At 48.0% G+C, this 14,254-nt stretch overlaps 1 protein-coding gene across 4 annotated transcripts; it reads right to left on the bottom strand.

The window, feature by feature from the left end:
• Positions 1–468: 468 nt before the first annotated feature.
• CHTOP (chromatin target of PRMT1) lies at positions 469–13,330 on the bottom strand. 4 transcript variants are annotated; one of them, XM_083476829.1, is made up of 6 exons: positions 12,930–13,330; positions 11,229–11,309; positions 6,362–6,512; positions 4,034–4,217; positions 2,463–2,600; positions 469–1,404 (listed from the first exon to the last, which is right to left on the bottom strand). In XM_083476829.1, the coding sequence occupies exons 2-6, from the start codon at positions 11,291–11,293 to the stop codon at positions 1,202–1,204; spliced, it is 741 nt and encodes a 246-aa protein (XP_083332955.1). In that variant the 5' UTR covers positions 11,294–11,309; positions 12,930–13,330; the 3' UTR covers positions 469–1,201. The 4 variants fall into 4 exon arrangements, with proteins under 4 accessions (XP_083332955.1, XP_083332957.1, XP_083332954.1 ...); XM_083476831.1 differs by having other exon boundaries at positions 10,995–11,309; positions 12,930–13,326; XM_083476828.1 differs by having other exon boundaries at positions 4,034–4,220; positions 12,930–13,322.
• Between the last annotated feature and the right edge of the window lie 924 nt (positions 13,331–14,254).

A 14,254-nucleotide genomic window follows, 5' to 3' on the forward strand; every position in this document is an offset into this window, starting at 1 on the left:
TTATAGAGCGAAAAATACGGTAGATGCACCAGGGCATTTCCTGCAGGGAACACACTGGCAAAGCAGATCCCTCCTTCCAACCGGTGGGTTAACTTTGGCAAGTGCTGACACCCTCATGATATGAAATGATAGGCAGGTAGGAGCTCCACCTACCTATTAAAAGATGACCAAAAAGGTCATAGTAGTAGTGGCTTATTCAATTTACTGTAAGTTTCCAACAACAGTCCCCGCCCCACCAACAACAAAAAACCAAGACAAAGGCATTTTTTTCCTTTTCCCTGCAATTGTTTCTTATGGTAAACCAGAAAATACAAGATGCCGTTCAAAACCAGAAGAGAACAGTTGAGCTCACACGACACTGGGCGGCAAATAGAGAAAGACATTTGCGTGCCTAGTGTCTTCAAACACACACAAACAAAATACCAACCAGCAGGCTGGCCACAAGAGCATAAACATAAAAATGAAAAGTTTGCTGCCATTGTTTATTATTATTACTAAAAAAAAAAAATCTGCTTTCGGCCACAATAGGTTTGGTGAATTAAACACTAGTTGGGCCTAATCCTTTTTGAGGGTTGGGGGTTGGAGGAAGGAGAGGGGCAGGGAAGGAAGAACTCCACTGATTTGTGCTCACCATATATAAAAGTCACAGAATTATTTGTTGGGCCTGGGGCGTGGACGTAAGCAGAAACATCAGAAACGAAATATGGGATTCAGCATCACTATGCATGAGCAGCCACCTTGAAACCCAACTCTTACGGCAGCTGTAGCTGCCGAGACTGCAATTTTTAAGCACCTGAGACCTTCTGTCTACAGCAAGGTCAAAAAAAAATTTTTTTTGGGGGGGGGTGAGGAAGACAGGAGAGGAAGGGGGACAGTCATGCATGTAATGTCCTGTTGAGGAGCTTCAAGATGATGCCATCTACAGACAGCAGGTCAGTCACATTTGTTTTTGGAAGTCGTTTAAGAAATGTGTGTGTGCATGCGCGCATGTAGATAAACACACAATTCTCTCCCACCCGCCAGTTTCATACAACGCAGGAGTATCAAAATGCAAGAGAAACCCGTGAAAGTTATTGTCTCCTACCCCTCCCCACGCCGTCAGGGCGGCTGTTGCCGGTCGTGGCTTACAGGAGAGGGGTTGGGTGGGAAGGACCAGCGCACAGAACACACAACCTCAGCGAGTGTCTACAGCAAGGGTGGGTCAGTCGTTGGCTTCGGGGTCTGTCTGGGCCATGTAGGCGTCCAGTTCGGCATCCAGGTGTCCTTTCGTTTTCGACATGTAGGCGTCAAGCTGGTTGTCGAGCTGCTCCTTGGTCAGGGCGGGGCGGGGGGCGCCTCTGCCTCGTCCCCGGCCTCTCCCACGGCTGCCGAAGCCGCCTCGTCCCCGGCCCACCATGCCACGACCTGGGCGGGAGAGGAGGAGGAGGACAGGGTTAGGCACTGCACCACTGGAGCTCAGCTGCCTCCTCTTCTAGGATAAAGTTCAAACCGCCCCCCGCTCCCGCCCCATAGCCTCCCCAGTGCAAAAGATGGCTAAAATTGCGATCAGAGGGCTGCTGTCAATCAGAGTAGACACAGAAAGCTTCCTTCGACTGCACCAGACTATCGGTCCATCTAGTTAACTCAGTATTGCCTAGATCAGGGTTCCCCAAACTTGGGTCTCCAGCTGTTTTTGGACTACAGTTCCTATCATCCCTGACTACTTGTTCTTCTAGCTAGGGATGATGGGAGTTGTAGCCCAAAAACAGCTGAAGACCCAAGTTTGGGAAACCCCGGTCTATATTGATTGGCAGGGGCTCTCCAGTGTTTGAGGAAGGGGATATTCTCAGCCCTCCCTGGATATCAGTGACTGAACTGTGGCTCTTTTGCATTCACAGCTGATGTTCTATCATTGAGTTATGGCTTGTCTCCTAAAGTTAAAGCAAGATCCCAGATCTTAGTTTTCCCGATTAAATGGCCGATTCTAGTCCTCATAGAAAGCTGCCTTATGTTGAATAATAATGTTTGTCTATCCCACAGAGCTCTCTTGGCTTTCAATGTTTTTCCTGTGTTTGGTTTTAACATTTTTTGCTATTCCTGCTTATTCATTTCAAGTCGCTTCGAAATACTTTGGTGTAAAAAGCGGCAAACGAATATAACTGACCTCTCCTGTGCTGTGGTTTTCACACATGCAGTAAATCTACTGTATATTTTTGGAAAGCTGTTTGTTCCTTCGCTAAGCATTTAGATGCCTCTTAAAGATACCGCAACCAAATTTGGCATGCCGGTTCCTGAGGTGACGGAGCAGGTTTTCGTCTTAAGTTTGGAAACAGCTGGAAGCCATTCTGAATCGAGATGGCAGACTAAACCTTTTCAGTACGGGACTGATGTTTTCGCTTCTTAGAATTTCTCTGCAATGCCAGGTACGAGGCTGCAGGAATAAAATGAAAGTGAGTGTAACATCCCAAGTTAGTTGTGCTCACCTCTGCCGCCAATGCCACCCCGGCCCATGGCTCCTCTGCCAAGCCCTCCTCTGCCAAGCCCACCCCGTCCTCTAAGGCCTCCTCTTCTCAGGCCCATTCGAGCAGCTATGCCGCGTCCTCCCCGAAGTAAACCCTGTCCTTTAAAGGGGAAGAGAGAAAGAGAGAAAGAGACAGTCAACCATCAGTTGAGCTTTTGAAGAAAAGGTCTTGCCAGCAAAATCAGAATATTTCTGCACTACAGGTCTACTTTCAAATTCTACAGTGGCTTAATAATAATGGTGTCTCCAAAGCACATTTTGCTTGAGAATTCTCTTTTGGATCCTAGCCCCTTCACTGGTTGTCGGCTTCCTATTTCAAAAAAAGTTGCAACAGCCCAGGTAACTGTTATGCCAAAATGCGCTATGGCAAATGTGGGGAGGCTTTGTAGCCTTACAGTTGTTGTTGGACTCCCCTGTCCCAGCAGCTGGCATGGCCACAGTCAGGGATGATGGGAGTCACAGCTGAAAGTTCACCACCCATTACCTAAGGGCTTCAAAGCCTACCAGCCTCGTTTTCCATTTTCCAGGCTTCTCGCTGCAATTACAGAAGCTAGGGACTTTAAAAAAAAACAAAACAAGCAGAGCTTACTCCAGGATAGCAAACTTAGCTGAAGAGAAGCAGAGCTCGGCTAAAGGCGGCTGAGTCTTTGGTAATATGGTGCCCTGAACAAGGACAAAAATCCACACCCCCCAAATATCTTATTTTAGTAATACTTCCTTTTGGTACAGTTGCATTTTTATGGATCTTAGTAAATACATGTTTTTAAATAATAATAATAATAGTAGTAATGATAATAATAGTAATAATAATTATTATTAGCCCCCTTGGTAGTATGTCCTAAATCTGGCACCGGAAAACTTTTTCATCTGTTGGGGGCAGGCTCCCAAGTTTCTCTTTCCTCAACTCCTTGCTCTCCCACCCCTCTCTCAAGTTTGCACCAAGTATACTAAATCCACTGAAGTCACGCCATGCAATCAGACTAACATGTGGACTATGTCAAAGTTTATGTACTGAGCCCCCAAACTGGGGGAGCAGAGCACACAGCAAACAGGCTGTGCGAAGAATGGACATCAGTTCTGCCCCCCCCAATAGTATTATTGTTCATCAGATATATCTTTGGGGGGGTGTCAAGTGACATTTGGCAAGTAAAGTTTGGGGAGCCTCAGACCTGAGGGCTGAGCTGAATGTGGCCCTCAAGGTCTCCCTATCTGGCCCTCAGAACTCTCCCAGGCCCCACCCCTCATGGGCCCTGCTTCACACCCTCTCCTTGAGTGTTTTTGCCTGGCTGGGACGTGCCTTTGAACTCTGACCATGCCTCTCTGGGTGGAAGATGGAGAAGGGCATGCGTGTGTATGTGCAGAAAGTAGCCTACGGTACAAAGGTAAAATTGGCCTTAACTTTTCCACCCATTGTTCCTCCTTGCCCTGCCCAACACTGGCATGTGGCCCTTCTTGGAACCCAGAAAGGATTGCTGCCTCCAGACAGAAAACGGTGCCGCCCCCCCCAGTGAACTAATTCACTGACACACTAACCTCGGAGGGGAATTCCTCCCCGTAGCAACGCTCTGGTGCCACGTCCGCCGCGCATGGCTCCTCGGGGCAAGCCTCTCTGACCCATGGGCAAGCCTCGGCCCCCTAACACACCCCGGGCCAGGGGTCCCGCCGGCCGGCCTAAACGTGCCTGGATGTTGCTCTTCCCCAGGCGTTGCTTCAGGCTCTTCTGGAAGAAGAGAGTGTTAGACAGGAAAACGTCGCACAGAAACAAGCAGAGAGCAGCTGGCATGGAAGGGCGGGCGCAAGCTGCTTGAGATGGAAGTAATGGGGGGGAAAAGAGAGAGAGGGGGTCACATGTGGTCACCATGGCTCTTGGTTCAATGCAGGAAAGGTCTGGGGAAGAAAAAGGGTGAAGCAGCACGGTTTGGTTTGAGGAGGGAATGAAGATGTGCCCAGAACATTTTGAGAGATGCACTGCATTTTTATTTTACATACCATTACATAAAACCTATGCAATGGTCTATCACATCAGCAGACCAGTGCATAATGGATTATTATGTGAGTGGCAGTAAATATATGAAATGTTAAACATGGTTCTCCAGCTCTCACAAGTCACCTGGTAGCTCATGAAATGATACCAAGGTACATCCTAACTAGATTAGACAAAGGGAAAGGAGGGGACCGCAGGTGCACCCTGAGATGAATCAGAGCCACCTTTTGCAAGTAGGGGATGACCATGCCTCTCTCTCAGGGAGCAGCACCCATTCAGGACTCTACTGCATTTTAGCTCCATCTGTCAAGGCTATAATAAAAACTAGGTTGTGGGATATCGAACGCCAAGAAGTAACAGTAGCAGCAGAGAAAACATCTTCCCCTCCTTATTTTCAACTTTCTTGGGCACATGAAACCAACCACAATTACCTTGAATTTCTGGTTAACTCTCAAGAACGAAGGGCATTTTCGCTGGCCAGGTTTAATTCAAATCCATCAAACTTCCTTTGGGGAAGGTTCTCAGGCAGGGCGGAAGGAGAAAGAACTTGCCCATGTGAAGACTACCAGGTGGAAACCCTTACACATACGGTTCTCAATTGTAAACTATATGCTGATCTGTCAGCAATTTCTAGATCAACTCTGTATCCCCAAGTGGAAACCAGAGTTGGAGGTCATAAATTTTCTATTACTGGGGAATGAGCAGGGGCTCACCAAGTTAGTGGCTAAATATCTCTATTTGGTTTTTTGTCGTCGAAATACACTGCAGATGCCTGATCTCCCTGGAGACCAAGAGATGTGACGATAGACTGCTCTGCCTCCTTTCTTTTAGCAAATGTTTTGTGCCACTGGGGAAGTGGTAATTCTGTATTGATTTGTTTTGAATGTTTGTATGTGATGTCAATAAAAGGTTTGATGATGATGATTTTAGTTCCTGCCATATGTTCTCATTTAAAAAAGGTCATTTCACATAAGTCGTCCAATGGAGCAGCACCTGCTACACACGTGTCACGGCTGCCTGCGCCACTACGGGGCCCAAATGTAGATGGAGACTAATGCGACACAAGGGGAAAACGATTGCATGATCAAAACCACCACCCTGGTCCTCTGAGGCCCAAACTCAGAAGGACAAACTCTCCCAGAATGGGATTTCGGTCACAAGCCTGCAATCTTTTGGGGCCTACCACAGCGAGGTGCAAGGGAACCTCCTCTGCTGTAGCCAAGTCCCTGAGATCAACCCACGTTGCATTAACCTTACGCAGCACAATGACATAGGCGGCCATTTTCTGTTTCTGGGTTGATATGCAATCGTTCTTGTCTTTTGTGTGGTCGCGTTTGCGGTTTCTTTTTTGTTATTTTTCACACAATGAATACTAGAAGTAAACAAATAATGGGTACGCCTATGTGGTGCCTTCCAGATCTGTCGTGAACTACAGCTCCCATCACACACCCTCCACCACTGACTGAGCTGGGACTGATGCAAGTGGCCACCCGAAACAGGTGGAGGGCACCAGGTTAGCAACCCCTGAGTGAAGCCATATGGTGATTGCTATGCAGTCCTTCCTTAAGAGCCCTGGTGGATCAGACCACCCGGACAAAGGATTATTTCCTAGAAGGCAGCAGGAGGTGTCGTGGGACGTGGCTCACCAGCAGGAACATCGACCAAAGATTTGCATAAGGAGAGCCTTGCAGGGTCAGGCCAATGGCCCATCTAGCCCAGAATCCTAATCTCACAAGAGGACCACGCGGTGGGAAACCTGCAAGCAGGACCCTGCGGTTTCCAGAAGCTGGCATCCATCTATCACACCTGTGTTTCCCACCCAAATGAAGCCCCCGGCTGCCAAGGCTCCATCGCTGGCTCTCCTGCGCCTCTCTCACCTGCTTGAGCTTTAACGCAGCCTGCACAGAAGGTCTGTTCTCCATCTGCTGGGCCAGCCTCCTGTTCCGGGCACTGGCTAGCTGTTGCTGCTGCATGGTGGCTCGAATGTTCACGGGGATCGGCTGTTTGTTCTTCAGCATATTAGTAAAGCTTCAAGGTCGAACAAAACGGGTGTTTAAACAAAAGCTTGTCATTACAAAAGCATCTCAACTGGCATTTCATGGCCCTTAAGAGTGGGCGGCCGCGGCCCACAATTTTTTTTTTTTAACGCCAACAACGTGGTACACATTTTAATTTATGGCAGGTTAATGAGCTACAGACTTTTCCTCGTTTTCCAGAAGACGTGCAAGGACAGGACATTCAAAAGGGTGTGGATTAGTGCAGTATATTTAAAACAGAAGTGATTTTTTTAAATAAAAAAAAATCAAATTTCATGTGATCTCAAAATGAAGAAGCAAAGATGGAAAAAGCACACAAAGCAGTTAAGCAAGATGGAGAGAAAGGTGAAGGGAAAGCAGTGCTGGTTCCAAATGGACTGACTCAATTGGCCAGCAAAGGTAGGTTGAGAGAGGAATTGCCAAATCAAGCTGCTTTGAACCATTAGGTTATCTTGAAGCTGCAACGGACCTCTTCTCCCCATAGGAACCAACCCAGACCCTGCAGTCTTCATCTCAAGCCCTTCTCATTGAGTGCCCCACCTGAGGGAGGTGCGGAGGGTGATCACGCAAGAACAGGCCTTTTCTAGTCGTCCCATGCTGCCACCCGCTGGTCCCAGGAAGACATGCCTGATGCCCACCTTGCCAATCTTTAGGCATCAGGCCAATACTTTTTAACTCAACCAGACCTTTGATTAATTAATGTTGCCGTCTGTGGCAGTGCTCAGCTTTAAGCAGGGCTGGTAGGCCTTGGTCCTTATTTATATGTAGCTATATTTTGGTATGGTTCATGGTTTCAGAATCCCCCCCACTCCTGGGGATTTACATTGCTTTTTAAAGTTCTATTTCACCTTGTCAAGCTGCTCTGATACTTGCTATATAAAATGACTGATATGATAAACAATTATTATTATTATTATACAATGCTCCAAAAATCACAAAATTAAAGAACCAGCCCTATATTTAATAACTCTCCTGGCAGCCACAGGCAGTGAGTACTTTTAGGCAGGCCATGTGCCGGAAGGATGGGGGGCTGAGAGGTGAGAGCTACTAGTTTCTTAGCAAAGCTAGGCACTTTCATTAGCTTATTTATGAGGGAGCTAGGAAATGGCACGTGTGTGTGTCCCAGAAGTACAATCCCAGGGGTTTCTAATACGATGGCAAAAATCCCGTTCCAATTCTTACGGCAGTTTCCATCTTTTGGACACATAAGGGAACACACAAACTGCCAATCGGCTTTATGCCACTAGCATACTGCTAGATTTGCACCCAGTCGAAATGAGGGTTGGATCCAGATTCTGAAAGGCGGCTGCTGCTCAAAAACAAGGCTTTTCAGCTCTCCCTTTATGGGCCTGAGCAGCACCCTAAACCAGGAGACACAAAGGGCTGCCAGCTGGAAAGAAACCAGTCGTTGGCAGGAAGCGTTCTCTGGTCATGCCGGGGGCATTCAAACCCTATGAGTAAGGATCTCAAACAGCACACAGGATGTGCTTTCGAAGTCAAGTTTGGACCTGGCTCCAGAAATGGTTCCTTCAGCAAATAACTGGCCATGCTGGCTGGGGCTGGTGGAAGCCAGGAGCCCAACTGCAGCTGGAAGGGCAACAGGTTTTCCCCACATGGAGACCCCCCTCCCCACCAAAAACCCCATGCCCTGGCAGGTGCAGGGACAGAGCAAGGAATTGGAGCCTGCTGCCCAATCTAGGCCCAGAGCCACAAGGTCAAATGCAGACAGGACAAGGGCACACTGGTGAGCAACTGTTAAAAATGAGTCATAAATCAATCACATTACGGGAGGGGTCTTTCTCGGGCTAAGGCGAAACTATGAAGCTCCTTTGCCATTTTTGCTTTTGGTTTTCTGGATGCTGTTTAAGTAATATTGTGATGTTTTTTAGTATTGAAATGTGGGGTTTTGCTATGCTATTATAATTGTTAATGTTTGCTAAGTTATTGTAAAAATAGTCTTTGTAGCATTCGTTTGCAATGTGTTCCCGTTTTCTTTGTTATAAGCCGCTCTGAGCATGATTTATTTTCTGGAAAAGCAGCATACAAATTGAGTGGCTGAATGAAACCAAACGGATTTTCTCTGGGCAAGGACCTTGCCCCTTTCCACGTCTATGATGCCACTCACCCTACCAAGTTAGCAAGGGTTCAATATCAAATAGTACTAATACAACCTTCAAAATACAGTGGTGCCTCGCAAGACGAATGCCTCGCAAGACAAAAAACTCGCTAGACGAAAGGTTTTTCCGTTTTCGATTTGCCTCGCAAGACGAAATTTCCCTATGGGCTTGCTTCGCAAGACGAAAACGTCTCGCGGCTTTGTTTCCTTTGTCTAAAAACAAAGACATGTTTTGTTTATAAAGTTAATTTATTTTCCCTTCAATTTTTGAACTGCTCTTTACAGTATGTGTGACTTTAAAGAGCAGTTAATAAACTGTTGTTGTACCAAATTTGGCTTTGTTTGGACTTTTTTTGACCATAGGAACGCATTAATTGATTTTCAATGCATTCCTATGGGATTTCGTGATTCGCAAGACGGAAAATTCGTTAGACGACAAAACTTGCGGAACGAATTAATTTCGTCTTGCGGGGCACCACTGTACGATGGGAAGCAGCTACCCCCTGACGGTGGAGCCCAATCTCGTTGGTGAAGCCTTCCAATAAATCAAAAATATGAGAGCACGCCACTAACATACAGGAAGCCCCCTACAGTGTGGTGTGGCCTGACCACTGGTTCCCCAATTGAAGGGTCCGGCATGGGAGAGATGGCCACAAGTGCAAACCTGTTGCTATGGAATAGAGCAGAGCTTTCCAAACTTTTCAAGTTGGTGACACGCTTTTTGGACACGCATCATTTTGCAACACAGTAATTCAGTTTTACTAGCAAACTGGAGGTTAAACTAACCCTTTCCATTGCCAGGAGGAGCACAGGGAGCGTTCGTGCAACACAACTACACACTGCAGCTGACACACTAACGTATTGTGACACAGTGTTTGGAAAACTCTGGAATAGAGTCTACAGCAGGTGTGGGGAACCACCGGCCCTCCAGATGTTACTGACTCCAAGTTCCATCAGCTCCAGCAAGCATGGCCAACAGCCGGGGATGATGGGAGTTGTAGTCCAGCAACATCTGGAGGGCACTAGGATCCATGACTCCCAGGGTTTAACAAAACTCACACACCTAAAATTTTGAGAAGGGGCAAGAAATCCAAAAAAAATCAAATGGAAACTTAGAATTCATTTTCTGAATGCCGAAAGGCATGTTTCCCACTCCTGGTCTACAGCATAGCTAGCAGGCTCCCCCGATTGTTCAGAAAGGCTGCAAACCCTATTGCCTGTGTGTGTGTGTGTGTGTATTCCTATCCAATAATGCTATGAAAATTTACTTGGAAGTGCACTTGATTGAGCAAAGTGGGACTTAATTCCAAATAAGCTTATGTAGGACTGCACTGTTTATTAAATAGTATTCTGCAGATTGCAAAAGGACTATCCCTACACCCTCAAAGAACACCTGATGAAAACTTTAGACACAAATGAAATGCCAATCCAAGAACAGGAGATAGGTTATTCAGCAACATGGCTGTAAAAAGGCACAATTTATTCTCTAACAGAATAGACATTATGTAAGGCTAGAAAGAATTTTGTTTGCAATTGTAATGTCATGCATTTATATCAAAGGTGGGGGGAACCCATGGTCTTCCTGGCGTTGTTTGACTAAAACTCCTTGTCCACTGAGCAGGCTGGCTGGGGCGGATGGGGAACTGGAAGTCCAGCAATACCTGGAGAGTGACAGGTTCCCCATCCCTGATCAAAGAGCAGGTGACTGAGTTGTATGGTCTCCTCAGAGCAGACCTCCTGAAATTAATGGACGGAAAGGATGTAGATGCCCAACTGTTTCAAGGGACCAATTCCAAGTACAACTACACCCCTACAGAGCAGCTCAAGGAGTTTCTCAGATAATCCAAGCTTGCCATACCTCTGTACACTGGATCCCTCTTCTCCTGGCCTGCCATTGAAACCAGCTGTGCGTTTCCCAGAGAGATGACCAGGTTTTAAGATTACCAACCCTCTTAACAGAGACAGAGTACACAAGGGCCACACAATGTAAGCACCACCTATTAGTTGGACATTTTACATATAGGAATGCACTGGAGAGGAGAGGAGAAAAAGGAAGGAGAAGAGAGGGCATGCAGAGGGCAAAGGAAGCAGATGATGAATGGAGCGGAGCACTTGCCTCTTACAAGGTCCAAGGACTGTGGCCAAGGAGCCTTCGGGCTGATCAGAGCGGCCAGCTGCCTGCCTCTTACAGGCCAGACCACACAAGGATGTGTGTCCGCCTTGGACACCGCAGCAAAGCCTCCTGCAGCTTAGGTCACATGCTACCGCACTGCAGGGGTCACCTATATAATGTGAACACATGTGGAAGGAAAAAAGGAGGGTGCGAGGTTTTCCTTAGAACACATCCCACCAGATTACCGTTTTCAGCTTTATCATCAGACAGACAATTTTGGCCCTTTTAACCTTGTGTACCACCGCTTGCTGTCGGATTTAAGGCAGACGCAAAGCTGCCCCCTGCTTCTCTGCATCTGGGTAGGTTAAAAGCAGGGCAAGGACCATGTTGGCTCTGGATATCGAACACAGTGATAACTAAGCAAAAATAAAAATTAAAAAAAAATCTTATGAGCTGAAGTTGGCCGTTGGGCTCCTCACCGCTCGTTGAGGGACATCTTGGTGGTGCTCTTAAGCACGACTTTCGGCGCTGACTGCGCGGCCATCTCAGGTCCCCAGAATCTGCAAAAGAAGACAGGGCCAGTTCAGAAAAAAGAAAAAAAACATTAACTGTTGCTAAAGGAAGAGCTTCTTCACACAGCTCACAGCTAAATGTTGTAATTCACCCACATGAGGCAGTTACGGCCACTAACTTGGCTGGCTTTAAAGGAGGATTGGAGAAATTCCTGGGGGATAAAGGCTATGGATGGATACGAGCCATGATGGCTAATTTCTGCTTTCATGATCAGAGGCAGTAATGCTTCTGAATACCAGCCCTGGGAACTGGTAGGAGGGGAAAGCACTCTAACACTCGGGCCCTGCTTTTTGCTATCTAGTTGGCCACTATGAGAACAAGTGGAAGGACTACATGGGTCTTTGGCCTGATCCATCAGGCTCTTATGTTCTGGGAAGCAGGGAGTTCATTGGTCCTCTTGCTAGTAGCAAAAGCATCTGCCTCACAGTCAGTCTCAGGGAACTTTCCCCCTCTTTTTAAAAGAGCCAAGCAAGATTCCTCAATACAATTATGGAGGAGAAGGCTATCAACAGCTACCTGAACCTGTCTTCACATGCAGGGTAAGTTCCTAATTCACTGAGGGTTTGAGACCTATCGTTGACCCTCGCCTAGTTTAGTTGGCCAGTCAAATTCATTTCCCAGAAGGAGCATTACTGTGCTACAGGAGGAGTCTACACTGTGGTGCATTCATTGGTGTTTCAGGGGCCTAATCTGGCCCGCCAGTCGATTTAATCGGCCCCCATGGCAGTATATGTCCCGGGGTAAAATCCCCCCAAAAAGCTCAAAGACTTCAATCCTAAAAGAAGCTCAACAGCTTTGGTTGGCCCTCACACACGTTCACTTCATCAAATCTGGCTCAGAGTTCTAGTCCCTGCTCAGCCATGAAGCTTAGGCCAATCACTGTCTCTCAGCCCAACCTACCTCACAGGGTCACTGAAAGACCAAATGGGGGTGGGGTGGACAACCAAGTTCACCACCTTGGCAAAAAAGTGGGATATAAATGTAATAAATAATAAAGGAGGGCAGAGTAGAGCCAACATCAAAAGTGATTTTATACAGGTTTTTTCTTCTTTTTTAAGCAGGAACTGAGGGCAACTGAGTTTCCTGACCTTTAAAAAATTAAATCATTTTTTTTTTTTGGTCTGACGGGGCTGATATGGAGATACACCCAATGCCTGAGCCAAAAATCCACCTATATCTGTAATCAATAAATTCGTGGCCATTTCTAATTCAGATCCTTGTCTGCTTGAGCTGATTAATCACAACTTAACATTTAGCCACTGCTGGGGTGTGTGTGTCGGTGCTGCGACTGGGCCCGCAATAAACTTCGCGGCAACTTCCCCCACCTCTCCCCCCCCCCGAAAAACAACACTGATTTTACAGGAGACCCATTCATTCTGGAGAGAAGGGAATGCATGGGAATCGCCCCGCCCACCACAGAACCCCGTTGCATCCGGGCATTCCCCCGCTGCTCGCCAGGCTTCGGAACCGGTCACGTGCGCGGCCGGGGCGAATGCCTCCCTCTCCCCCCCCCCCAACCGGCGCGGCCTGCTGGAAGGCGCCAACGGTCCTCGAGGCCCCGCCCCCTCCGCGCGCGGCCTACACGACCCAACGGTCTCCTCACTCACCGTCGGGGGCGGGGCTCGCTCTGCTCTGTCTGCGGCTCCGGCGGGGCCAGCGGAGGCGGCGGGAGGCTCCGCTCAGGCTTAGCCCGGCCTCCCCCGTCAGGCGCCCCAAACGCAAAGATGGTGGCGGTGGTTGGTTCCCCCCTCAGCTTCCCCTCCTCCTCCTCCAACCTCCCGTCGTCTCTCTCTCTCGGGAGGACGACGACGGCGACGACTCTCTCGCTTCAGCCGCTCGGAGCCTTCCTCGCTTCAAATTCCCCTTCAGAAAGGAGCCCGGCAAAATGGCGGAGCTTTTTTCCCCAAAAAATTAATATATATATAAAAAAGGCCGGAGCTGCGCACGCGTCAAGCAGCGGCCGCGCGTGCGCCAGGAGGTTGAGGTGAGGCTGCCTCTCTGCGCATGCGCGAGGAAACGTCCTCTCCGGATGGGAGGAGGGACACGGAGCGCCACCGTGGTTACGTCTGGTAGAAAGAGAGGGAGGAGGCGGTTCTCCGGCGTGCTACGTAGAGTGGTTGGCCGTTCGTCGCTTTTTGAGTGGTTGGAGCAGAGGGAGGGGCGTGGCTCTGCCGGGGCGACGCTCATTCAAAAGAGGGGAAGCTTTTTTGTGAATGGATGGGCGCGGTTTAAAGGGGCGCGGCTGCTTTTAAGTGCAAGGGGGTTTCGGAGCGAGGCCTGCATACAGTGGGTTGAGGCTTGTGCATAAGAACAGAAGGTGTTTCCTGTTGGAGTAGGTCAATGGCCCGTCTAAGTCATAGAATCTCAGAATTGTAGAATTGGAAGGGACGATGAAGACCATCTGGTCCAATCCCCTGAATCTTTTGCCCAACCCACAACCCTGATTGATATTAAGAATTTCATGCTTTACCGATTGAGCTATCTAGCATCCTGGTCTCACGGTGGCCACCCAGATGGCCTCACTGGGAAGCCTGCACACAGGACCTGAGCAACAACAGCACATACCCTGCTAAGGTTTGATGCTAGGCTGTGCATGAATACAGTACCAGCAACTCGTATTCTGATGCATCCTGCCTCGGAGGGTGGAGGTGGAACAGAACACCAACACCACAAACTGGCTTATGAGTATAAACCCAAATTTACTAGAATAATAACTAGAATGGAGATAGACTTGTAACATTCAAGCAACAAACATACTAAGGTGCCATGTGCAAAGCAAAGCCTGGAGATACTGTAAACATGGAGTGGACAAATGTACAACCAGTTCTGTGATTGGACTTATGCTACTTGTTGAACGGTTCATTATCCAGTCTGTATAACGTTTATTGCACATGTAACTTGTTAAGATACAGTGGTACATTTATCCACTCCA

Source organism: Podarcis liolepis (genome assembly GCF_965112155.1).
Source record: "Podarcis liolepis genome assembly, chromosome: 15".
Classification (NCBI taxonomy): domain Eukaryota; kingdom Metazoa; phylum Chordata; class Lepidosauria; order Squamata; family Lacertidae; genus Podarcis; species Podarcis liolepis.